This window comes from Scyliorhinus canicula, chromosome 17 (assembly GCF_902713615.1).
Source record: "Scyliorhinus canicula chromosome 17, sScyCan1.1, whole genome shotgun sequence".
Classification (NCBI taxonomy): domain Eukaryota; kingdom Metazoa; phylum Chordata; class Chondrichthyes; order Carcharhiniformes; family Scyliorhinidae; genus Scyliorhinus; species Scyliorhinus canicula.
Window position 1 is genome coordinate 43,906,535 of NC_052162.1, and position 25,645 is coordinate 43,932,179.

The 25,645-nt window shown below is 44.0% G+C and overlaps 1 protein-coding gene across 1 annotated transcript; it reads right to left on the bottom strand.

Annotated features, from left to right (window-relative positions):
* Positions 1-3,299: 3,299 nt before the first annotated feature.
* LOC119952138 (ras-related protein Rab-38-like) lies at positions 3,300-25,645 on the bottom strand. The gene is made up of 3 exons (XM_038775722.1): positions 25,271-25,645; positions 9,605-9,885; positions 3,300-4,732 (listed from the first exon to the last, which is right to left on the bottom strand). Exons 1-3 carry the CDS (start codon positions 25,470-25,472, stop codon positions 4,580-4,582), a joined length of 636 nt encoding a protein of 211 aa, XP_038631650.1. The 5' UTR covers positions 25,473-25,645; the 3' UTR covers positions 3,300-4,579.

A 25,645-nucleotide genomic window follows, 5' to 3' on the forward strand; every position in this document is an offset into this window, starting at 1 on the left:
CCCAAATTAGGTAGAGCCAAGCCAAGCCTCCAGACTGCCTCTCTCTGTCTCTGGAGCAACCCCATCCCCCGGCGGATCCTTTCAGTCTTGCCCTCCCACATAAACAAGGACACTAAACTTTGACTTGGGGGGGGGGGGGGAAGTAGGGAGGCATTCATTGAAAAATTTTTTAAATCTCAGGAGCACATTCATTTTAATATTATGAACCCTGCCTGCCAAGGACAGGGGGTTGGTGGGGAGGTTGCCCCACTTCTGTAAATCAGATTTGACACCATTAACCAACTAGTATAATTTAATTTATGAAGCGAGGTCCAATCATGGGCCACCTCGATTCCCAGATAAGGAAAGCTAGTTCTGCCGAGCTAACACCCCCAGATGGGCTCTCCTCCCCAGGGGGTTATCAGGGAAGCATTCACTCTTATCCAAGTTCAACTTGCATACCCAGCGAAGGAGCCAAAACTTCCGAGGAGTGGGGCTGTACAAATGATGACATCTAAAAGGCAAAGAATTTGAGAGAGCCGGACAGCAGAATATCAGAGACGGAATGATGGCACCCTCAGTGTGGAAGCAGGCAAGTTCTCTGTCCACCAGTCAGACAGCCCTGTTCCATCTATCATTTGGCACCATGGCAGATTGCAGTTATTCTCCTCTAAAATATGCAGTTTCACGCCTTCGGTGAACGGGTTTCCTAGGTTTGGTCACCCAAGTACATTCGGTAACTATTAACTGCATTTGACCTCTTAAAATTGGATGGTTATAGGGAAAAGCTGCAAGTGAGCTCAGTGAATGTGGGTATATCAACATAACAAAATGCTTAGAGTCAAATGTCATGTTAACCATTAAAATCTATTCTGCCTTCAATAAATATTCTTTATTAATTGTTTACACGATGACTGGTCCGATTCCTCACTGGATTGTACATGGTTCTTCACATTATCCCAAACAAATTTACACCACTAAGAATTAGTGTTAAGTTATCCACCCTTTGGGGTTTTGAGACACCGACACAGGGAAAAGCAGCGAGGTTCTCAACAGCATGTAGAACTGAAGCGCATCCTCAAATATAGCCAGCCTAGAGTTTGCAAATGTCACTATTTACTGGAGTGATTCAGAGTGCCTTTACTACAATTATTGCTTTTGTACCCATTTTGATCCTCCCTTATTGCCTTCACCTTGGGATGTGTCACTGGTAGGCTAGCATGAATTATCTTCTGGAACATCTGCTGTAATTAGGAGATTTCCAGTGACAGTAAAGGAATGGTGACGGAGCTGCAAGTCAGGATGGTGAGTGGCAACCTTCACACTACCCTGACAAACTGCTGCAGCACTGCCATGGGACTGAGATAATTCACCTCAAACACCACAATCATTTTACTTTGTTCTAGTTAGAACTCCAACCAGTGACAAGCTTTCACCCATCCATGACCAACTCCACAACCTTCCCATTATCCACTTAGATTTGCTCAGACTCCGTTACACAGCACCATCTCACAAACAGCCTTGACGTTCAGAGTTCCCAGCCTCACCTCTGCCCATGTTTGAGCCAAGGTTGTAAAGAAGTCTTGAATGAAGACGAGGGATCACTGATCAGTGGCCAATCAGAGCACTTATTACCCAAGCAAAGGTTGATGATTGGCATTCTTCTGGACAGGATATGCTGTGCAATTTTACAAGAAGTGGAAAATCTGAGTAGGGGCAACTAATCAGGAAGTACTGTAGCCAGGAGGTTATCCAGTCATTCAGCCACATGGTTGAAATAAGCTGGTCTAAAGCTTAGCATGTTAGATTGGTGGGGAACTCCAAGAGGAGACAAAGATAAATAATGCATTCAGTACTTAGAAGGCAGCCATTCAACTCCTTGAAGATGCAATCCACCGTCACATTGCCTTAAGGACGGTCACAAAATTTCAAATTGTACACTTGTGGAAGTAGCTGGCACAGTGTAATTATCGAGAGTCAGGGACCAAGACAACATAAAGACCAGAGTTATCCAGCATTTTCTTATTTCAGAATTCCAGCATCTGCAATATTTTGCTTTTATTTCAGTAAAGATTTTTTATTTTTTTTTATTTTATTAAAGTCAAAAGATTGCACTCCCTGCATGGTGGTCTCTAACTTCTGAACTACTCGCCAGAAAAAAACCTGGTGTCCAGCATAGCCCTGTGACCTCAAGCCAGGGTGATGAATAAGGGGAAAACCACCCCAGGGTACTTGCCCTGCATCAATCGATCAGGGTTAGAGCAGGTGACTACACTGGGTAAGTGATAGTAGATAAGCTATAAATTGCCAGAAGTGCATGGAGTGCTCAGGGTGGCAGTGCCCTTGTCAGGCATCCTCAGCTGGACTGGAGATGAAGACCAAGCAAAAGGACCTGAGCTTGCTATCACAAGTTATGGAGTTAACATACTGTGTCAATCAGCCATTCACCCTACACCTCACTTTGCATTAAACTTCCATCTGCCCATTCTGCGGTCTTATGCCCTATTGCAATCAATTGGCATCACCCTTGCTGCAAGCCAAAGCTCCAGCTTGATGAGAACATTTGGAAATTGAAAACAGCCCTGTTCGGTTTGGGTGAACTCAGCCACCATTGAGGATGATGGTCATGGAGCTGCCTTGCAGTTGTTTCATTATGCACCCCAGCGTGATAGGACAGCAAAGCTTTTTGATGTGTTACCTATAGGATTGTTTAGTTGGCTGTAGCATGCAGTGTTGATCCCCATTTACTAAATTTTTAGCCCAATGGTTTGATGGCAATGGTTAAGGAATACCAGCCAATTACCTATGTGTTTATACAGTCAGTATTGCAATACATAGAAATCAGCTTGGGTTTAAAAACAAACAAACCGATGTCTCAATGTGCAAATCGAAGGGTGGCCAAGAGTATAGATTTATTAAACAGGAAAATAGTCATGGAAGGCAAAGTAGTGAGGGAGCAGGGGCAACCAGTTATGTCATTTCCATTTCAAATAAGACAGAATCCCTACAGTTTCGGTGGCTATTCAGCCCATCAAGTATGTACCAATCCTCTGAAAGAGCATTGCACCCAAACTCATATCCCCCATCCCACTAACCTCAACCTAACCCACACATCTTTTTTGTACACCAAGGGCAATTTAGCACGGCCAATCATCCTAACCTGCGCATCTTTGGACTGTGGGAGGAAAAAGAGCACCCGGCGGAAATTCATGCAGACATGGAGAATATGCAAACTCTAGTGACCCAAGGCTGGATTTGAACCTGGGTCCCTGGTGCTGTGAGGTGGAGAAGGAGTATAAACCAAATAAAGAAAACCCAAATACGCTGGGCAGTTTATGTTTAATAAATAAATAGCAACAATACAAGTCAGCTTCCTGGACTACCAGAGAATCTTGGGAAATTCCAAAATCTTCACCATTGCATGTCACCTCAAAGGCAGTCCTGAATAATTTAAAATCAGACAGGTGTGGTGGAAGGATCATTTAACATGTGCACTGTCACATGACTATTTCAAGTGTGTTATCTCTTACCTGGAGGCAAAAGGGCATTCTCCTCTGGTCAACCATCCCAATGGAAAGGAAATATTTAAATAAGTATTAGAAGGAAAAGTACAATGAAAAGATTGTAGATTTCAAATGTGGTGCAGGTTATTGGGCCAAAGGAAATTATAGATCTTTAATTGGCTTATTCTACAACCACTCGACACAACACTATTTTATTGCTATGGGATCTTTAGCACCTCCCTAGTGCAATAAAAAAAGGCACATCTTGGCCACAAAATTGCAATTCAATTACTGCATTGAATGGGGGTAGGGTTGGCCAAATGGCAGATTTTAAAAATAGGAAACCCATTAATCAAGCTAGCAAAAATTGGAACAAAAATCAAGCTGCAGTTCAGCTCAGCACAAGCTGTGCAGTTGGGATTTAAATAGCAGCCCATGCTCATTTCTCCATTTGAGCTAAACCAGACCGTCTTCTTCCACCAAAAAAAATAGCCTGCTAATGGAACATTTTTATAACCTGGGAAAGTTATATCTAAATTCTCGTTTACGTGCAACTGAGTGATTTTGCCAATTTGAGACTTTAAATGGAGCAGTGCTAAAGAATTTAATTGCAACAGGGCTATCATTATATCTCTAATTATAGGAATAGTGGATCAAAAATTGGTGTAGCTTCCACTAATAGTATACCAGTTCCTAGATGTGACTGCATGGGTGAACCCATTGTGGTTCTCACTGCTACAGTCTGCCCATTTAGAGAAACGTCACTGGTAAAAGCACATGAGAATGAGAGATGTCTGGATATAGTAATGGAGGAAGGGCAGTGAAGAAAATACATGTCCCAGCTCAGTACTCCACGGGGATGGAAGGCGATAATAGAAATGAGAAAAAGCAAGTGATTTGTATCAAACTTCAGAGGCAGAATGGCAATCGCTACTACAGTACTTCTCACAGTAGATATAGGTCACAGAGAACATGGTCACCCCTGCAACTCTTTGCCTTGCAAAGCGGTTTATCCTTCAACCTACAAGTGCTATTCTCCAACAAAATGCCCCCCCCCCCCCCTCGCAAAAAAAGTCAAGTGATCCAATTGTTGTCTTTTACTTTGTACAGGCAGAACAGCTGGTATTATCAATTTGTTGAGAGAGCTGTTGAGATGAGATAACGTCAGGGTCTGCAGGAACTTCATCATCTTCAGCAATCAGGATGTTCTCCACCAGGAGCCGAGCGGATTCCTCAATATGGATATTGTCCTGGGGGCGGGGGAAAAAAGGAAGTGAATACAAAAAAAAGAATCACAAAATGGTTAGGGATTAACTACAATCTTAAATTGGAGCCACAGAAGACCAGCCACAAATCTTGGATCCTTTACCAAACTCAATTTTTACTCAAAGCAGCCAGAGATTCCAAGTGCACAGTTGCAAATTAGTTGGGTACTTTTGAATGGAAGCAGATAAATTGTGCACTTTACAAGATTATAATGTGGATGAATCCAACAGAATCCTTGGGTTTGTATGAAGAGGCACAGTTGTGCACAGGCCATAATGGAATACTGTACAAAATGGGAAAAAACACAATAGGTACGTGTTGCTAGGAATTGGAGTAGAGAAGTTTGACTGCTTTTCTGCCTCCTCCCCTCAGGATACATTGATTGTAGCATCAAATTATGAATGTCTGGGATGCACATCAGCTATAATATGCTGTGGCACAAGGTGGTGCTGTATCAGCAAGTCATGTTGCTGCACGATACTGGTCACTGCGCAAATTGCTACTAGAATTTGATTAAGAAATGTTTGGTCCATTAAATCAGTGGGGTGCAGGGAGGGAGTTCTAAACTTTTGACTCCGCCATAGATTTCAAAGTCAGGAAGTTGTAGGTAGCCATGCCTCTGGCACAGAACAGTTCAACCCACCAGTCTATACGGGCCTTTGGCAATTGGTGCATTGTACCAGATCATTTACCCCAATTAAACTACATCTTGCCTCCCCGTACTTCACGTTTAGTTTAGTCAATTATTTGCCCATGCAAGTTCATTAATGCCCTTTTGGGCAGTCCTCAATGTTAACTAAACATGCCACTATCTGAAAATTGCTCAATGTACATTAGCAGTTTGGAATCAAATCAGTGATCCCAGCATCAGCTCTTAGAACATTTCCCCAACCTAATGCTACACTGAATAACTACCTTTTAATAAAATTCTTCTTGGAAGACTGCTAGCAACCCACTCTTCCCCTCCCCAACCCAAAAAGTCCATCTAGACCAGAGACTTGTTTCTCTTCCTTTCAAAGTCTTGTCCACTCATCATCTCTCCAGCAAATACCAAAGCAGTATTTAAATATCTGCACTTTATTACCCGTGGTTTATCCACTACGTGGATAGTTTGTTTAGAGAGCTGGTCACCTATGTTAGAAGCATGCATGGAAGGGGGGGGGGGGGGGGGGGGGGGGGGGAAATAGGCGAGTGGCAGGCAGTCAAAAGAGGCAATCACGAGTGAGTCGATCTGGTTCACCAACCGGTTTTGCAGTTTGGATATAGGGGAGGGCAATGATTTCTCAGAAGACTGCAGCAGTCAAGGCTGTGGCACCACAGGTAGCTGAGCTGTGGAGGAATGGAGAAAGAAGTGGCATTGGAGGGGATGGCATCAGAGAGGAAGAGCAAAATGATGTAGGGATCAGTTAGGGAAATAAGATGTTTGTTAACTCACGAACAAGGCTAAAACACAGGTTTTCCATATAAAAGGCCAAGTATTGGAACCATACCAGTGAGAATTGGACATCTGCCATTATGTTGCACAGACAGGGCTGGTCGCAAACACAGCTCAAATCTAGGATAACGTTGCATGGAGAAGACATGGTGATCAACTTTTAGCAACTAGAACTAGTTTTCCAGAGACGGTCAAGCGAGAGCGGAGACAAACTGTGGCAAGTGAGACCTAGATATTTTGGAGAACCTGACAATACCCGAAACAACTGTGGAAGGCAGAACCTCAGTTTAGGGTTTTTAATGTTGATGAATTGTTCATTTTGTAACTTTGTTAACATGTATATGGTGTTTCCGTGCAGGAACTTCTGGTGCAAAGAGAGCGTTGCATATTCAGGTTTGTTGGAACAAGGTAACTTGACCACATTCAGAACAGACTCCTGCCCAAACTGCTAACAGCTGGAGAAAACGCCTTGGGCTAGATTGCCAACAGCGCACACACCTGTGGAGGACCCAATGGCATGGGTGCGCCCACAATGGAAAACTCCATTGGCTGGCTGCTGGGGTGGAGAATCCTGCTGTTAGTGGGGGTGCACCACACCAGAAAAATGGGTGTGGTGGAACAGGGAATCCCACCCCTTTTGTGGTCTACGAGCCTGTGTTTTAAAAATGCCATGATCGTTGTTGGGGCCTCAGCTATTTGCTACATATTAAATATGTAACAACTCCCCAAATTTGCAGATGACAAAGCTGGGTAGGGATCCTGCAGTATGATTGGGACAAGGAGTGAGTGGGCAAATGAATGGCTGATGTAGTACAATCTGGAAAAATGAGCGGGTATTCATTATGGCAGCAAAAACAGGAAGGCAGATAGTTAGCTAGCTGAATGGCCATAAATTAGGAGAGGGGAATGTGCAATGAGACCTGGTGTCCTTGCTAACTGAGCATGCAGGCAGTAAAAGTGGCAAATAGTATGTTGGCCCTTGAAGCAAGAGTACAGTAGCAGGGTGTCTTGCTGCAATCATTGTGAAGGGCCCTTCCTGTTGGTTCTTGGTTATTTCCAACCCCACCCCTCTCCAATCATTTTTGATCCATGGACAATGCCTTAATTTAAGCAGAAGCAGTGCTGGTTCGACACCACAGATGACCTGCACCAGTGACAAATGCTGTGCTCTGCCAAGCAACAGGTGGTGATTGGATATGATCCCAATGTTTTCAGAGAATCACGAGGTTTCATTTTTCTTTCACTTTTATTTCTCACCATAGATGGAGGGGGAACTAAGTATCTCCAATGAATATCCAACCAAATCTCCACAGAAGGCCACTCAAGGCAGACTGCCAATCTGGGTATCGTTCTCTTCAGAGAGACGTCAAACCACAAGCTGAAAGCAAGGTCTGATGTAGAATTAAGAATCTCTACAGAAGATAAGAAGATATAGGCCTGAATGTGGACCGAGCTGAAGGCCCAGTTTGGCTAGAGAAATAGACCTCCTTGACACCTGCCTGAGTTTTCTAACCTGTACGAACCCCAAATGACCCGCAAGGAAAGCCATTACCAACTGTAAACCAAAGACTTTGATCATGTAATTATTTTGATCATTTGATTAGGGGCTGGTTTAGCTCACTGCGCTAAATCGCTGGCTTTTAAAGCAGACCAAGCAGGCCAGCAGCACGGTTTGATTCCTGTATCAGCCTCTCCGGACAGGTGCCGGAATGTGGCGACTAGGGGCTTTTCACAGTAACTTCATTGAAGCCTACTCGTGACAATAAGCGATTTTCATTTCATTTTCATGTGCCGTGAGGAAAGTGTGCTAAATAACCCCAATTTGAAGGAAAGACTCTTACGAGTGGGGCTGGAATTGACTGCACACTTGCCCAGGGAATATAGTGTGCAGTTTTTGTCTCCTTATCGGAGGGTGCAGGGAAGGTTTACCAGACCAATTTCTGGGGTGTCACGTCTAATAAGAGGAGATTGAGTTGGTTCGGATTGTACTCGCTGGAGTTAAGAATGGAGGGGGTGGAAATCAGCACCTCAGAAACCTATAAAATTCAGAACTAGACAGGGTAGATGCAGGAAGGATACTCCTGATGCTGGGGTTGGGAAGAAAGAGGTCCAGAACCACGAGTCATAGTCAGAGGATACAGGGTAGACCATTAGGAGATGAGGAATTTCTTCAACTAGAGTGGCCCGGCTGTGGATTCACTACCACAGAATGCAGTTGAGGCCAAAACATTTAAGAAGTAGTTAGATATGGCATTTGGGTCAGAGGGGATCATATGGTCAGCCAGATCAATAAAAGAACCTTGGCTCAAAGGCCAATGGTCTCCTCCTGCTACCATTTTCTATGTTTCGATATGTATTCAAGTTTCAAAGAATGAGGTAAAAAAACCTTCATAGTGGGCATCACTGTCTAGACCTGTATGTATTTCCCATCCCTAGTTGCTCTTCAGAAGGGTGTTGGTGAGCCATCTTGAACTGCAGCATTCCATGTGGTGTAGGTACACCCAGGGAGTTCCAGTATTGACTTCAGCGAGTGAAGAATACATTTACAAGTCAGGACGGTAAGTGACTTGGGAGGGGAACCCAGGTGGTTGTGCTCCCAGTATCTGCTGCCCTTCTCAGTCACAGATTTGGAAGGTGCTGCCCAAGAACCTTGGCGAATTCCTTGTGCATCTTGGTCTACGGGGGAACCCAGACAGTGTTCCTTCTGGAAAGGCAAAAATACAGTAACATCTGGGTTTTGGAGTTGCTCTGCAAATCAAAATTGTCGTTAGTTTGTAGAGTACGGATGGCAATTTTCTGTCAGTACCACAGCAAAATCCATGCCAATACATTCGGGGGGTGGGAAATAGGGAATACTAGTGTTTAAATATTTAGGCTGAACACCAAAAAAAAAAGCGTTTATTTATTCGGATGAGTTTCTGACCATAGTTCTGCATAAAATTATTTTTCGGCCCCATTAGACCCCCTGCCCCAGCTCATCGGAAGCTGAAATCGCTCATGCCTGCTGCTCTCTCCACGTGCTCAAAAATACTAAAACTCAGCCATAGAACAGCTGACAGACAATGGATTGCTTTAAAAAGGCTCCCGAGTAAAGGGTTTAGAGTCACTTCTTCATACACTCCCATGAAGGGCAAAACTCCATTCAATACCCATGTACTGTGCCTCACAAAGCCACCTACCAATAAACATAATCCCACATAACAGCATTGCACTTGATTCCACTAGCCAGTCACATGGTAACCAATTTTAGAGATCTATTTTTGGTACAAAACTAGCATATCTAGAGACTGCTTGGAATTATTTCAAAGTATTTAAAATTAGACTTGTTAATGTCAATCTGATCCTAGGGATTAAGGACCAGCCTTAACCCACCATTAACTTGCTTGTTCCCCAACACCAAAAACAAACAAAAAAAAATTACCTTTGCTGATGTCTCAAACCAGGCAATAAATCCATTTTCTTTGCAAAATTGATCCAGTTTGGGCAAAGTATTGCCAAGTCCCTCCTTTGTCTGGTCACATTTATTCGCCAATAGGATTGCAGGCACTGGGTTGCCATTCTGCAACCTCACTTTACTGTCGAGATCATTCTTCCATTTTGAAACGGCTTCGAACGTAGACGCCCTGGATACATCGAAGACTATAAATGCTCCAACAGCCTCCCGGTAGTACACTCTAGTCATGTTACCAAACCGCTCCTGCCCTGGAAATGAGAGTTAAGTGTTTTAAGGAATTCCATTTTCTTTCCTCCCAACAGCCATTCCCAACTCCATCTCAGTGAAAAAAGGTGATAACTAGATCTGTACATGGGATAGCAAATTAACCCTTTAGCTTCAAGAGCAACTAGTTTCAGCAGCATTACAAAGGAACGGCCAGGACAAGTCACCCCAAGCCTTGGTATCCACTTCAGCTCCTAGTAGCACCAAATTTGGTTAGGTCAGAACAGTTACAAACAGGATATTTTTTATAACATCCTAAACCTCAAATGAACTGGGTAGCCTCCTCAAATGAACTGGATGGCCTTCAAAGTTACAGGACAGACAGTGCCACTCATTGCAAGCTGTTTGTTGCCTTTTAAGTAATCACTAACGTGAAGCAACCTGGTTACCCCACCAGTGAACAGTGGGTCAGCAGTGTCCCCAACATAGTATCTCAGGTCATGGGGGCAGTATCTCAGGTCATGGGGGCAGTATCTCAGGTCATGGGGGCAGTATCTCAGGTCATGGGGGCAGTATCTCAGGTCATGGGGGCAGTATCTCAGGTCATGGGGGCAGTATCTCAGGTCATGGGGGCAGTATCTCAGGTCATGGGGGCAGTATCTCAGGTCATGGGGGCAGTATTTCAGGTCATGGGGGCAGTATCTCAGGTCATGGGGGCAGTATCTCAGGTCATGGGGGCAGTATCTCAGGTCATGGGGGCAGTATCTCAGGTCATGGGGGCAGTATCTCAGGTCATGGGGACAGTATCTCAGGTCATGGGGACAGTATCTCAGGTCATGGGGACAGTATCTCAGGTCATGGGGACAGTATCTCAGGTCATGGGGACAGTATCTCAGGTCATGGGGACAGTATCTCAGGTCATGGGGACAGTATCTCAGGTCATGGGGACAGTATCTCAGGTCATGGGGACAGTATCTCAGGTCATGGGGACAGTATCTCAGGTCATGGGGACAGTATCTCAGGTCATGGGGACAGTATCTCAGGTCATGGGGACAGTATCTCAGGTCATGGGGACAGTATCTCAGGTCATGGGGACAGTATCTCAGGTCATGGGGACAGTATCTCAGGTCATGGGGACAGTATCTCAGGTCATGGGATAGAGATCTAGACACGTCTACTTATAGAATGCAAATACAAATACTGCAGTCAGACTCTAATGGCTGCCCTAGACAACTCCAGGAAAGAACATACAACCCCCAGATTAACTGTACAGATTCCTCATTCACTGAGCAAGCTACATGCATTTTACTTCAGGCAGGCAAGCCTGGTAAACTGAAAGCAGCAGTGCCAACCAGAGTTAAAACTATGGCTGTCATCGAAGATGACCAGTTAAATTCAATTGTATTACCCAATGTCAAATGAAAAAAGTGTGGTGGAGCGAGGCACTTTATTGAGTTAGGTTTTTTTTTCATTATTTGTCTCCAGAGTGCTGAGGGAGAGAAATAGTTAGATGTATTCAACATTGTTTGACTTGCCATTTTAATATGGTGAATAAAAGAAAGAAATAGAGAACATGGGAGGCAACTCCCTCCAGATGGAGGAAACAGAAATCAGAATAAATCTTACCTCATGAGCAGGAATTTATCCTGGAATTTTAAAAAATTACATTATATGGCAAGTACAGCAGAAATATAGTGTAACTGACTGATGCAACCACCCTGGCTCGTACACAACCCAAATTCTTGTTCCATATTGCCGTTCAGAAGGAAAGTCTGAACGTACCCAAAGACACAAATGTTCACCCAATGTCACTTATTCCTCACCTTTTGACAACAAGATAGCCTTCATTCCAGGTATAGGGACTAAACTACTTCTTTATCTTTCCTTCAAGAAAGTGCAAAACCATAATGAGAGGACCAGACATCATTCTAATAACACCCATCAGCTTAAATTGCACTGGATGCCAATGTTAAGTGTCTAGGCCGAGCTTATTTGTGTTAACTTCAATGACAATACCTTTAGTAATAACCCCCAATATTTTGAGTTGGATTCCTCAACACAAGTTCAAGTAAACAGAAGGTAGCCTTGAGATCTGGATGGGTTACATGGACCTTAAAAACATAAACCCATTGGTCGGAGGTATTTCCAATAAAGCAAGACTTGAGTAACCATTCTCTTCCGTTTTCCTCTGGAGAACTCGATGGAGCTGTAGCTGATCCTGGGTTTCGCGCTCTCGATGGCTTGGATAATCCTGAAGGCCTGACTCACTCCCCTTGCGGGATCCTCTGCTTCGCTGGCAGCACACCCGCAAGTTTCCCCGACGGTGTGGAGGTGGCCACAGTAGGAAATCCCATTGGCTAGCTGTGGGAACAAAGAGTCCCACTGGCAGCAGGGGCACACTGCTCCAGAAAACATGGCTGGCAGGACAGAGAATTCACCTCTCTCCTCTTTTCCCCTTTCCCCCTCCCACCCCCAAGCTTGTTAAAAGAGGAAACAAAGTCTGACCATCTTAAAAGCCGTTGGGAGCTTCTCCAGTGCTCAGAAATGCTGTGACCCTCCCATGGGTCACCACCCGCAGTTTGAAAACCCCTGTCCTAGAAGAGTCTCAACCTCATTTGTGTTTGGTCTTCTATACTGTGCAAAGGAGTTCACCAAATACCTAGACTTGTCCAAACCAGCATCTTTATTGAATCACATATGGCAAGATAGCAATCTGCTACGGCACAAGTTATCATGAGTTATCATGCACCTATCATGACTGTTCACCTGTGTCTCACTACTATCTCATATCCATCTGACGATGGCCAGATGCATCTCTGCTTATATGGGAGACATAAGAACACAAGAACTAGGAGCAGGAGTAGGCCATCTGGCCCCTCGAGCCTGCTCAACCATTCAATGAGATCATGGTTGATCTTTTGTGGACTCAGCTCCACTTTCCGGCCCAAACACCATAACCCTTTATTCTTCAAAAAACGATCTATCTTTACCTTAAAACCATTTAATGAAGACACCTCAACTGCTTCACTGGGCAAGGAATTCCATAGATGCACAACCCTTTGGGTGAGGAAGTTCCTCCTAAACTCAGTCCTAAATCTACTTCCCCTTATTTTGAGGCTATGCCCCCTAGTTTTGCTTTCACCCGCCAGTGGAAACAACCTGCCCACATCTATCCTATCTATTCCCTTCATAATTTTAAATGTTTCTATAAGATCCCCCCTATCCTTCTAAATTCCAACGAGTACAGTCCCAGTCTACTCAACCTCTCCTCATAATCCAACCCCTTCAGCTCTGGGATTAACCTAGTGAATCTCCTCTGCACACCCTCCAGTGCAAGTACGTCCTTTCTCAAGTAAGGAGACCAAAACTGAACACAATACTCCAGGTGTGGCCTCACTAACACCGTATACAATTGCAGCATAACTTCCCTAGTCTTAAACTCCATCCCTCTAGCAATGAAGGACAAAATTCCATTTGCCTTCTTAATCACCTGTAAACCAACTTTGTGACTCATGCACTAGCACACCCAAGTCTCTCTGCACAGCAGCATGCTTTAATATTTTATCGTTTAAATAATAATCTCGTTTGATGTTATTCCTACCAAAATGGACAACCTCACATTTGTCAACATTGTATTCCATCTGCCAGACCCTAGCCCATTCACTTAACCTATCCAAATCCCTCTGCAGACTTCCGGTATCCTCTGCACTTTTTGCTTTACCACTCATCTTAGTGTCATCTGCAAACTTGGACACATTGCCCTTGGTCCCCAACTCCAAATCATCTATGTAAATTGTGAACAATTGTGGGCCCAACACTGATCCCGGAGGGACACCACTAGCTACTGATTGCCAACCAGAGAAACACCCATTAATCCCCACTCCGTTTTCTATTAATTAACCAATCCTCTATCCATGCTACTACTTTACCCTTAATGCCAGAGTCTGGTGTATGCACCATCTGCTGGGTGGAGGTCTCACACACCATCCAGCCATGATATTGTTTACAGGCATAATCACCATAACCTTGTCAGATTGTCATTTTTGTTCAATTAAAAAAACACTAGCCAGATGGAACCCAGACTTGGATCAATCTTCAAAATAACTCCCATGGACAGTTTTACCAGCTACCAAGCAACGTTTTAAGCATTGTAGACATTTAGTAGGAACTAGTGTTAGGCGATGACTTTACTAGTTTCCATATTAATCATGTGATAATTTCTATTTTCAGTCAGGAGGGGAATTTTCGTAGTTCATTCAGCAGCTTCCAGCTGAAACAATGACCTACTGGAGTACTAAGTTTGGAATGATCACTTTCAGAAACATCACAGGCACATCAAAATGCAAAACAATATTACTGTACACTGTTCAATCTCTGGGTAATTGCTACTCAGTATTAGATTCAGAGTCTGACATGAAGGGTGTGTATCTATAAAATGTCAAACTCTATGAGCATCTCCTGGGTTAATTATATTTTTAATACCTATTATGTGAGAATACAGTTTTAATCACTTTCTTGAAGTTGCTAAAATACAAGCCTCCATGGATCTGCTCCTGCTTTCCAATTGCAAATTCACAATTCTGGTTAAAGGCCACCAGTGAGGCCTTTGATCAGAATAATTTCCTTAGAAAATAGAACATTGATAGCCAGGAGATGCTGGTGGAAGTGAACCAGGCTCGCAAACAGAACAGACTGGGATCAAGCACAAGAGTAGTGACCTTGGTGAATATTTCTACTGTCCTTGGATATTCTCCTAACCAGAGGATTGAAGGGAAATAATGTTTGACAAAATAGAAACACAACAATAATAAATCTTTGTCACAAGAAGGTTTAACATTCCGGCAGGTACAAAGAGGGAGAATTCAGAATGTCCAATTCACCTAACAGCAGGTCTTTCGGGACTCATGGGAGGAAACCTGAGCACAAGGAAACCTATGCAGACAGAGTAAACAGGCAGACTCCGCACAGACTGTGACCCAAGCCGGGAATCGAACCTGGGACCTGCTCACTGTAGTACCATGCTGTGCATGGGTTTGGGGGCAATATATCAGCATGGATTGGAAATTGGTACGCAGACAGGATATAGGGATTATTAAATAGGTGTTTTTAGAATGACAGGCAGCGACTGTGGGGTAGCAGAGGGATCAATGCTTGGGCCCCAGCTATTTGCAACACATTATTAATTTTGACAAGGGGACCAAATATAATATTTCCAAGTTTACTGAAGACATAGATGGGAATGCGACACGAGTTGAGAAAAGAGACTTCAAGATGATTTAGACAAGTCAAGTGAGTGGACAAATACATAGCAAGTGTGAAATTATCAACTCATTTAGGAAAAAAAAACAGAATGGCAGAGCATTACTTTAAATTGGGAAATGCTGATAGACAAAGGGACCTGGGTGTCTGAGGACATCAGTCACTGCAAGCAAGCACAGGCGATACAGCAAGCAGTTTGGAAGGCAAATGGCACGTTGGCCTTCAATGCAGGAGGATTTGAGTACAGCAGCAAGGATGGATGCCTTACTAGGGTCTTGGTGAAACCACCCAGCAGTTTGTCTCCTTGCCCAAAACAAAAAGACTCGCCATAAAGTGCAAATGTTAAAAGGTTAAAATTAAAGGGTCATCAGACTGTTTCCCAAGATGGAAGGATCGTCATTGTGAAGGGTAGATTGGGTTGACTGGGTGTATTCATTGCAATAAAGAATTAGCGGTAAGCCCCTGCCGGCTAGTTCCGCCCACAGGGAGCAGTATAAATATCCATGAGGTTTCCTGAGCTGCCATTTTACAGCTCCTCTCGAGGGAATAACATCTCACGGTAATAAAGCCTCTTTTGTACCGTTTCGTGTTTCTGTGTGCAATTGTTAGCGCATCAATAATGCACCACTATTTGCTGCACTAAAAATAGTCACGTCTTTGGTAAAGCAGATTGGATAGGCGAGGATGAAAAGCAAACTGCACGAGATGGAAAAACCAGGTAGCCCTAGTCAAGTTCCATCCTGGTGAGAGAAGCCAAATACAGCTCAGAATTGCCAGTCTCCCAAAGATCTTTTCACTACCCAATTCCGACTCTGCAGATATATCACACCTGCACTGCCGGGGTGCAATTCCGGCATCAAGCTCATCGAGAACTTGGAAGCTCGAGGAATATTTACTGGTGATAATTTGTGTGCAAGTTAGATAAGGATGTTATTCCCTTTCCTTGTTTGCTTACTGGTTCTCAGCTTCAACGAAGTTGGCTGGGTTCCCGGTTTTCACTACTGGATCCTGTACCTGTACAGTTTGTCTTTTCGATACTGTAGGCAGGGATTTAACCATGTTGAAGTGTTGCACTCCTACCCGTGCAGCAAGTTGCAGGAAAGCGAGTCCACCTTGACAGTTATCTTATTTTCCCTCTATTCAACAACTCTGCAGTGATGCCAAATCTAAAGATGGGCATAAACATCCGACCACCCAATGATAAGTGAACAATATTTGATTGTTGATCGTTTATAAAGTTATGTTGGCAGAGCATTTAAAAAACAAAGGGATGTTATTTGGAAATACATTGAACTAGCTTTTCTGGGGTATCACATTCTACTGCTGCACGAGTCATAGATGCATGTTACTCAGCACACATCCACGAGCCACATGAGGGAGAGCAGCAAGAACGATGGAACCTCCTGCATATTGAATCTAATGCTCAGGTCTGGCAGCATGTGTATGACTTTTCACCAAACAGAGGGTTTTGCTCTTCATATTTCAGCTTTTATCTTACATTATGCCCATCTAAGTCTTTCCTCAACCCTCCCAAAACAATTTCACCAAGAATCTGTGTATTACAAAAAAGGAAAATTCCTTCAGTTTCATTTTGTTTGTGAGCCTTGGGTGCCTGGATAAATTTCTGGTTTGTGTGGAGAAACAAAGTTTAAAAAAAAAGATACAGTTGGCTAGCAACAGTGGTCGAGGGACATGGACACACAATAAAGACAGTTGGGGGGGGGGGGGGGGGGGCGGAGAGCAGAGTTCAGTGTTTTCCAGAGGGAGGTCAGGAATTTGAGGTCAGGAATTTAAGCTCCCCGATAAGGAAATGATGATGCTGGGGCAGCAACTGAATAAATCAATTATGGAGCTCAGTAAGTGATCTGGAAGATCCGTTTCAGCTGTCTGTTTCTGTTAGCTCTGGAGTTGCAAGACAAGGGAGAATCAAATAAATGCTCAGGAGTTCACAGGAAAATGGTTTGCAACTCTGCCAGACCCAAGTGAGAAGCATTTGTATCAAGCTAGTATTGCCTTGCATTTGAATTTGAGATCTTCCAACTCGTGTTGAAATTTTTAAAAATAAATTTAGTGTATCCAATACATTTTTTTCCAATTAAGGGCAATTTAGCATGGCCAATCCACCTACCCTGCACACCTTTGGGTTGTGGGGGCGAAACCCACGCAGACACTGGGAGAATGTGCAAACTCCACACGGACAGTGACCCAGAGCTGGGATCGAGCCTGGGACCTCAGTGCAGTGAGATAGCAATGCTAATCACTGCACCACCGTGCTGCAATATTTAACATTTTAATCTAAAATGTTCCATCAGCAGAGAACGGCCCCCTGCTCCAAAGCCAGATTTCACTCCGATCTGCTTTGTACGAGCTAGGATCATAACAGTATCCTTCAGCATTCTTAAAGTAAAGCCAAGACAGATGGCAATAGTGCTATTGATTATTTTTATTCAAATATTGCAATAGCTTCAGGAAAGGTCAGATGCATGATTAAACAGAGAAGCTGATTTCCAAGAGGTGGATGTTCTATTGTTAGTACATTCAGGATGGAGAACATTAAATGGAAATGGATTTGAAATTTATGGGGCGCAAGTAGAAAGTGGAGTTTAAGGTAGATCAGTCATGATTGAATTGATTAGTGAAGCAGGCCCAAAGGGTTTACTCCTGCTTGTCCACATTAAAAACAGACGAGACAAAGTCCAGCTAACAGTAACCAGTGTGTATCTGTAGCTTTAGTTACAAGCTGTACATGTCTCCTGCAAGTTCATTTCATAAGATTTTGAATTCAACTTCCGCTGTTACAACTAAAGTTCAAACGATTGAAAGATTTTGTTTGGCATGCATTCTTTCTGAAGTTCCCACAAGAGCATTGCAAAGTCACAAGGGATACATGTGCACTGGAAAGGTCATGGGTTATTGCTAACATTAATGATCATATCAAAGAGGTCATGGGTTAAAGTGTAAGGCCAATACAAGGACCAGCATTAGGACATGATATAGACTTGACAATGTAGTCGTGTCAAACAAAAAAAAAAGTTAGTAATTGATCAAGATCCTCTTCCTTGCCTAAAGGAACCGGTTAGTCACAAGAAGCTGCAACAGTTGGACCACAAGTCTGTACATCTGTTACACAGTTTGCAGGGCTTCTCAATAATGATCCTGCACTGGAGAAGTCAAACAGGAAACAGGGCATCCTGGTGCTTAGATACAAGTGTCATACAAATTCTGAAATAGTGGTCACCCATGTTGACAAAAGCATAAATAGAATTGAGCAATAGAAACCATGCTCATGCTCAGCAGTAAATACAGTGCATTGGTGAATAACTTGCATCTGGGGTTGCTCATTAGTCAAAGGTTCAGTCACAACATGAGGTGGCAGCAACTACAGAGCTACTGAGAAATGAATAGAGGTACACAAATATTGTTCAGTAGGATGACAATCAAGCTTGGCCATGGATGGTTCTATGTCCAATTTGTACATTACCCTGGCTTACACTTGAATGGTGATTAGACCTTGAGTGCAGGTGGTGCTGGCACAAAAAGAGACTGACTGTTTGAAGAATCAGGGACATCAAACCAAAACAAAGGCCACGTTTTCCAATTCACAACAAGAAATCCCATGACACTATTTCAAAATAGCCCAGGCCAACAGCAGTTTGAGGGGGTTTTGCTGTACAAATCGGCTGCTTCATTTCCCACATTACAAGTGGCTGAAAAGTCCTTTGGAATGGTTACATAAACACAAGTTCTCTTTAACTGTCCTAGTTACGCAATTGTTGAACAAGCTGACAATTACATTGGCTTTTGAAGGTGGGGGAACTAAAGGACAGCAACACTGAAATGCATCCATTAACATTTCAACATTCCTTCAAGATGTGTCAATAGAATAGGTTGGTCACACTTCCGGTGGCAATTATGGAGTGGTCTCACATTTGGCAGCTCCCACTCAAGGCAGTTTTTTTGGTCCTGCAATTAATGGAGTGGAACGGAGGCAGCAGCGTTGAGGTTGGGAACCACCCCAGTGGGAATGTGTTCCGTTATTTTCATGTACAGGACTGTGAGGAAATATGTCGTCTTTTCCCGATCTTCCACCCGGGACTACAGGACAAGGTCAAAGGAGTGAGGGGGAGGGCGCAGCGTCCGAGATTTACAATGAGTTAATGGACTGGGAGACTGGGAAGGAGCCCCAAAGGAGGTCAAAGTAAATGGGGGGAGGGAGAGGGAACAAAAAGGGAGACGGAAAAACAGAGGCCAGATTGCAGAGGAGGGCAAATGCATCTTTGTCATGTACAATTTAAGGTAGTTCACAGGGCGCCCACAACAGTAGCCAGGATGAGTAGGTTCTTTTGAGGGAGTGGAAGACAGGTGTGGGTGGTGCACGGAATGGCCTGTAAACCATGTCCACATGTTGTTTTGGGCATATCCAAAGCTGAAGGGGTTAGGGATTCTGTCTGGGGCTCACGGATGTAATGTCTGAGGTGCTGAGGGTGAAGGTGGCCCGGAGTCCAGAAGTGCCAATATTTGGTGTGTCAGAAGACCGGAGTCCAGAGAGGCCGACATTTTGGCCTTTGCCTCCCTGGAGAGGGGGATTCAGGGCCAAAGCAGTGGTGTGGGTGAGTGGCCTGCCAGAGTTGCTAAAGTTGGAGAAAATAAAGTTTGCCCAGATATGGAAGCCGTTTGACTTAGTCAAGGAAAATTGAGGTTGTTGGGCGGGGGGGGGGGGAAACAGAGGTCAGGGTGTTAGTTATTTATTTGTATGAGATTTCAGTTTGTTCGTGTTTAATGTTGATATAAATGCCTTTTCAAAAATTAGGTTGGTCACATTTCCAATTTTTGACCATTGCCCCAAGTCCATGTTGAAGTGATGAATGTGCTCACGTTCTTTCTTCTGACCAGTTATCTGGAGGTAATCCAAGTTGGATTGAATGCAGCTGAAACATGGGAGGCCAGTCCCCTCCGCAGGACAGGGGAGTTAGAGTTTCTGGGTGTGGGATGTCAATTAGACTCATTCATGAGCCAATTAACACCATTATTCCACTGTCCTTGCCTCTTATCTCAATGCTACCCCACTCCCTCCCAAGACACCGACCCTCACTCGCCTTTGGTCTGGAGGCCTTACCATCTTGGACCTTTTGGTGGGTGCTGTCCCACCAGCTATCACTATACCACTTGGAGGAGCATCTGGCCTCTTTCATCTTAGCAAGCAGGCAGGACTTCTGCTGCCAGGGACCTCAATCACAGGGAAGGTGCACCAGAATGCTGTTAGGCTTCCCCCCCCCAGAACCGACAACCACTGGTTGGGAAAACCAAGGTGCCACTGCCAAGGTATACATTGGCCTGGAAAAGCAGGCTGGAGGAGAGAGCACATTTCCTATGGTCCAACGCTTACAATTGTCACCATGGATATTAATGCAACAAAGTGCAAGCTCCCACTTGGGCAGTATGCCATGGCCAATAATTGCTACATTTGCAGCATCTTCTGTTGATAATCCTTGCACATTAAGATTTACCAAACATGCAGGTGACTGCACCAACAAGTGCAGAGACAAGACAAGGTTGGAATGTGACCCCAAACTGGAATATCTCTGCAGTACAACTGCAAGCATCATCGGCTCTTTTGTGATCCCATTATTGTTCACCTGGATATGGAGCTGGAAATGTGCATTTCAGGCACATGGGTGATGCAAATTCAGGGGGGAAAAAAGGGGGCACAGAAATTAGATGTGGAGCAAAGGTGGGTGACCAAGACAGCAGCTGAAGACATTGCTGCCTATGATGGGAAGGGAATGCACAGAATACGAGAGTCAAGAACAGAAGGGGAGGTAGAAATTTTAAAATTAGTGTTTTAAGGGATCTGGGCATCACCTCCCTTTACACTGGCAAAGATCATGAATGGTGGGAAGGGGACTCAAACAAGACATTGAGAGCTGCAAGATTCACATCCTCTGGCACAAAAACAATACCTTTTGGAATTTTTTATGTCATCACTGCAGCAATGTGGAATTTGTTGCATACATATGACAGTATTCATATTTAGGAAGTCAACCTAAAGTTGAAAGAAACATTAGCTTTCATAGGAAAACTCCAAACATCCAGCTAAATGATTTGACTCAGGGCAGTTGAAACACCACAAAGCATCTTCTATTGCCCTGCCTATTTAAAGCCCAATTTAGGGATATTGTGCAGCAGGTCAGAAACTACATCTTCCCAGACCAAACCTTTGGGCAGTCAGGTCAACTAGCAGCCTTTAGGCCTTTAACAATATAGTGGGCAGGGCCCAGGTGGGAAAGTCTTATCCCCCGTTTTCAGCAGATACCTTTTAGTCAGTGCAGGAAGGGGCACAGGGCAAGAATCACAAACAGAAAGTAGAACTCAGTAGGACCATTTGAAATCATGCTCCATTTTCATGGGTGAGGCCCTTGGAAAGTGGGAACCACAAACAGACAGATGTAAACACACTTGAAAATTTTGGAAGGGGGGGGGGGGTTGGGATGAAGAGGAAAGAGAGAAGGCCGGCCTGCTGAAGTGTCATGATCCGAAAACAGGTTGCAGCTATTACACCAAAAAATGACACTGCTGAAGTGCATTGATCAACAGGTTTGATAGGAGTATGATGTTCCTGTCATTTTGATGGATTTAATTGTTGGTTATTTCCCCAAGGGCTGCTATTTGGAAGTTCTAAAAACGCTTCAGGTGTGGGGGAGGGGCAGCTGAGCTCACAATTTTTACTGATAATTTTAAGAGGCTACTATGGATCAGCTGTCTGACAGGTTACTGAACAGAGGGTTTGATTTTGAAAATCTTCATAAATCAGGTTCTCCCCACTATCAAGTGAAGAGAGCTGTATTAGATTGCTTTTAGTTCACATGGCTCCTGAGGTCTGCCCATAGGGGATAATAAGTGGTAATGGAGGTGGCATAAGAGCAAGGGCTACTGGGGCCAGCAACCTTTTATAAAACTGGGCTGAAACTGGAGAAAAGGAGGCCAGGCCCTCCATCAACCCACCACTGAAGGAAACAGGCAAGACTGCACCCCCCTTTCGTCCCCACCCCTAGTGAAACTTGCATGCAATGGAATCCTGAGGCACATTTGTTAAGTTGGGAAATTCCTCCACTCAAGCTACCTGATTCAATGGTGAAAAACCAGCCTCATGTGAAAATAAATCGTTGAATATTACCATAAAGGTACAGCTTTAATTTGCTACTGGAAACAAAGTTTCCCTTCAATATACAGTTCCTTGTGTGCATGACCAAGTGCACAATGCAAATTTCCACAGGGATTCCTGGATGGTCCACAACTCCAGAACCCTGGGTCCTTCCAATTAGTGCCCTCATTGGTCACTGGAGTGGAGTGGCTATAATTTATATAGATGACACTTTTTTTTCTCAATTTAAAAAAGGAGTACCCCATTATTTCTTTTTCCAATTAAGGGGCAATTTAGTATGGCCAATCCACCCAACCCTCATATCTTTGGGTTGCGGGAGTGAAACCCACGCAGACGCGGGAAGAATGTGCAAACTCCACACGGATAGTGACCCGGGGCCAGGATTGAACCAGGGTCCTCAGTGCCCAAGGCAGTAGATGCCAATTATTAGCGTTTTTACATGAGGGGGTTCCAAAATCATCTCTTCTGCAAAGTTCAACATAATAGTTCCACCATCTAATATCCGATAAATTGTTAAGAAGCAATAATGCCATATAATTTTAAGCGAACCAAAGTACAGCTGTAGCTCCTGAAGATATTTTCAGTTCACAACACAATTTCCAAGAATCATAGTCATTCCAGTTGCACTGGTGTGTATATTTGGAGGAAAAATGCAGGGAAAAAGAGAAGTGGAACTAAAGAACCAGCACAATTGCAATGGGTTGCACAGCTTCCTTCTCATGGTTGTATTATTCAGCGGTTCATTCACAAAGAAGAATATTCATTTAAGAGGCACTCATGAAATTGCAAAGATTTGGAAAGCAGTGGCGCTCGACTAAACGTACAACTTGTTTTTGAAAATATTTTATTTAGGCATTTATAATTTTAACAATTACATCTCTCAACAGAACACAACAAAATAACCATCATTCCCCAAAACACAAACAACGTGGCTTATGAAAACACACTGCCAGCCATTCCTGGGACCAAACATACAAAAAAAAAGGGGGGGGGGGGGGGGGGAAAGAGAGGGAGTGTTTACAGGAGTGTCAAGACTTTAGGAGACTAGAATAGATATTTTAAAACATTCCAAGCAATACTGGGAAGTGTAGATATACAGCTCCAAATCTCCAAACCAAAAAAGGATCCTTTACCAGTGTTATCTTGTGCATCAATGGGCAGCAGGGTAGCAGTGGTTAGCACGGTTGCTTCACAGCACTAGAACCTAGTTCTAGAACCAGGTTCGATTCCTGGCTTGGGTCACTTGTCTATGCAGAGTCAGCATGGGTTTCCTCCCACAAGTCCCGAAAGGTGTGCCTGTTAGGTGAATTGGACATTCTGAATTCTCCCTCTGTGTACCAAACACGTGCTGGAGTGTGACGACTGGGGGCTTGTCACAGTAACTTCATTGTAGTGTGATGCAAGCCTACTTGTGACAAAGATTATATAATGACCCCTCCCCCCTAACCACAGGCACCCCAGCAAAACCTCCTTTACTCCTCCTCTCTTCCCCCCCCCCCCCCCCCCAAACCAACCACCCCAAGTTACATGGAATGCAAGATAAAAACGCAGGCCAATTTTGTGTAGCAAAATTATTTGATGGAATGTAATCACATTTATCAAGCCATTTTGAACTCGCTGTGGCTGCACCCGTAATAATTCCAGTCCTGTCCTCGCGGGTACAGACTAGCTCAACGACAGCAGCCGTCCTGTCTGCTCCTTAAGAGCATCCTTTGATGTGAAGGGGATGTTTTCAGCACGGTTGGGAAACCCCAAACACCACTTGCTTAGGAAATCATTTCAAATAACGTCAACAGGTTTCAAATTAAAATCAGTAGAACATGGATGTGGCAGGGGTGAGGGAGACTGCAATACCTCGGCTTGTGACTAGCTGCAAAAGTAGAACCGACTCCACAACGTCTTGTATTTGCTGAACGTCACAGTGCTAATGTGGTCAAATGCACAATCCTTTGGGCTACTGGACCATGAAGAGCCAGACTGGGTATCCGAGGGAGAAAGTAAGTAGGTAGCATTGCTTCTGATCTCTATTCATTTCTTCCTGTCCAGGAGTCAACATTCATCCACGGAAAACACATTCTGGCCATGAATCTCTCACTTATTGAGCAGATATATCCTCTTCTCAAAGTAACAACGTCACCACCAAGCGCACGAAATTCGCGGGAATCTCATCTTCCCTCCCACCCCCTCACAAAAAAAAAAATACATTAGCTGTATGTTGTACGAGTTCAAACAGTAGCGAGGGCAGCACAAGCAAACTGAATAGGTTGCCTTGTTAAAGTAGGAATGCTCCGACCTCACGAGTTCCATTACCCACACAGAGTCTAGTCACGGGTCCTCGCTTGCTACAGTTTCAGAATGATAGGCGCCCTGTTCTCAGAACAAATCATTCAAAGCCGCTCAGACAGACCAACTCATCCCATCCTGATCTCCCCATTCACGATTTGCATCTCCTCAAACCCACACACTACATTCTTGCAGTTCTGGAATTATCAACTTGCTGGATAAACTCAGCAGTTTAGAAACTGATTCTCAACGAAGACAGCAATCGGAAACATCCAGGGTCGTACCCCTCCCGGAGACTGTCCACAATATAACCCACTTGGCCCATTCCTAATCGAATTCCACTTAAGTGCTGACACACGAAATACACACGCCCCAAATAAACAAACAGATGCCCGAATACTAGAGACTTGTGAAATGTTGCAGGTAGCTGCAAGTTTGCAGTAACTGTTTGTTGAGATGATATTAAACCAGACAGGGATGGGAGACAGAGGCGCCAGTCCCAGTCTTGGGAGGAGGTGGAGGATTTACTCACTCACCGCTAACTTTCTGAGCATTCAACCAATGTTCACAAATTGGCATGATTAGATTATGGATTAGCCTGCAGCAATAATCAAAACTGGGAGAAAGACAAATACTTTATTCTATCTATCAAGAGAAATAGCAATTAAAATAGTTAACATTTTTTAAAAAGCCAATTGTGTCTAGACCACACTAATCCCTATTACCTGCTATATCCCACAGTTGGAGCCGAACGATGGTATCTTCTTCCCAATGTAACACTTTGAGAGCGAAGTCTACCCCGATGGTTGCTCGGTAATGTTGCGAGAAAATCTGATGAACGTACCGCTTAATGATGCTGGTTTTACCCACGCCCAGGTCTCCAATCACCAAGACCTTAAACAGATATTCTTTCTGTGCTTTCTCCATTGAGCCAGCAGTCTTTCTCCTTCAGCTATTCCACTCACTTTCAACCTTCTGCGCTTTAATCGCTGTCAAACTCGCGCGAAACAAACTTTTTTTTTGCTCGCTGTTAATTTCCACGCATGCTCTCTGTTGAATATTTCCACTCGCCGCTTAAGCCCCCCCAGCCCCTTTGAGGG

Bases quoted from the DNA above. Each gene is read 5' to 3' on its own strand.
- LOC119952138 (XM_038775722.1), bottom strand. From the start codon at position 25,472: ATGGAGAAAGCACAGAAAGAATATCTGTTTAAGGTCTTGGTGATTGGA. The intron at 9,886-25,270 runs GTAATAGGGATT...TCTCATTTCCAG, and splicing joins CCAACTGTGGGATATAGCAG to GGCAGGAGCGGTTTGGTAAC. The intron at 4,733-9,604 runs GTAATTTTTTTT...CCCCGCCCCCAG, and splicing joins GGTTTGAGACATCAGCAAAG to GACAATATCCATATTGAGGA.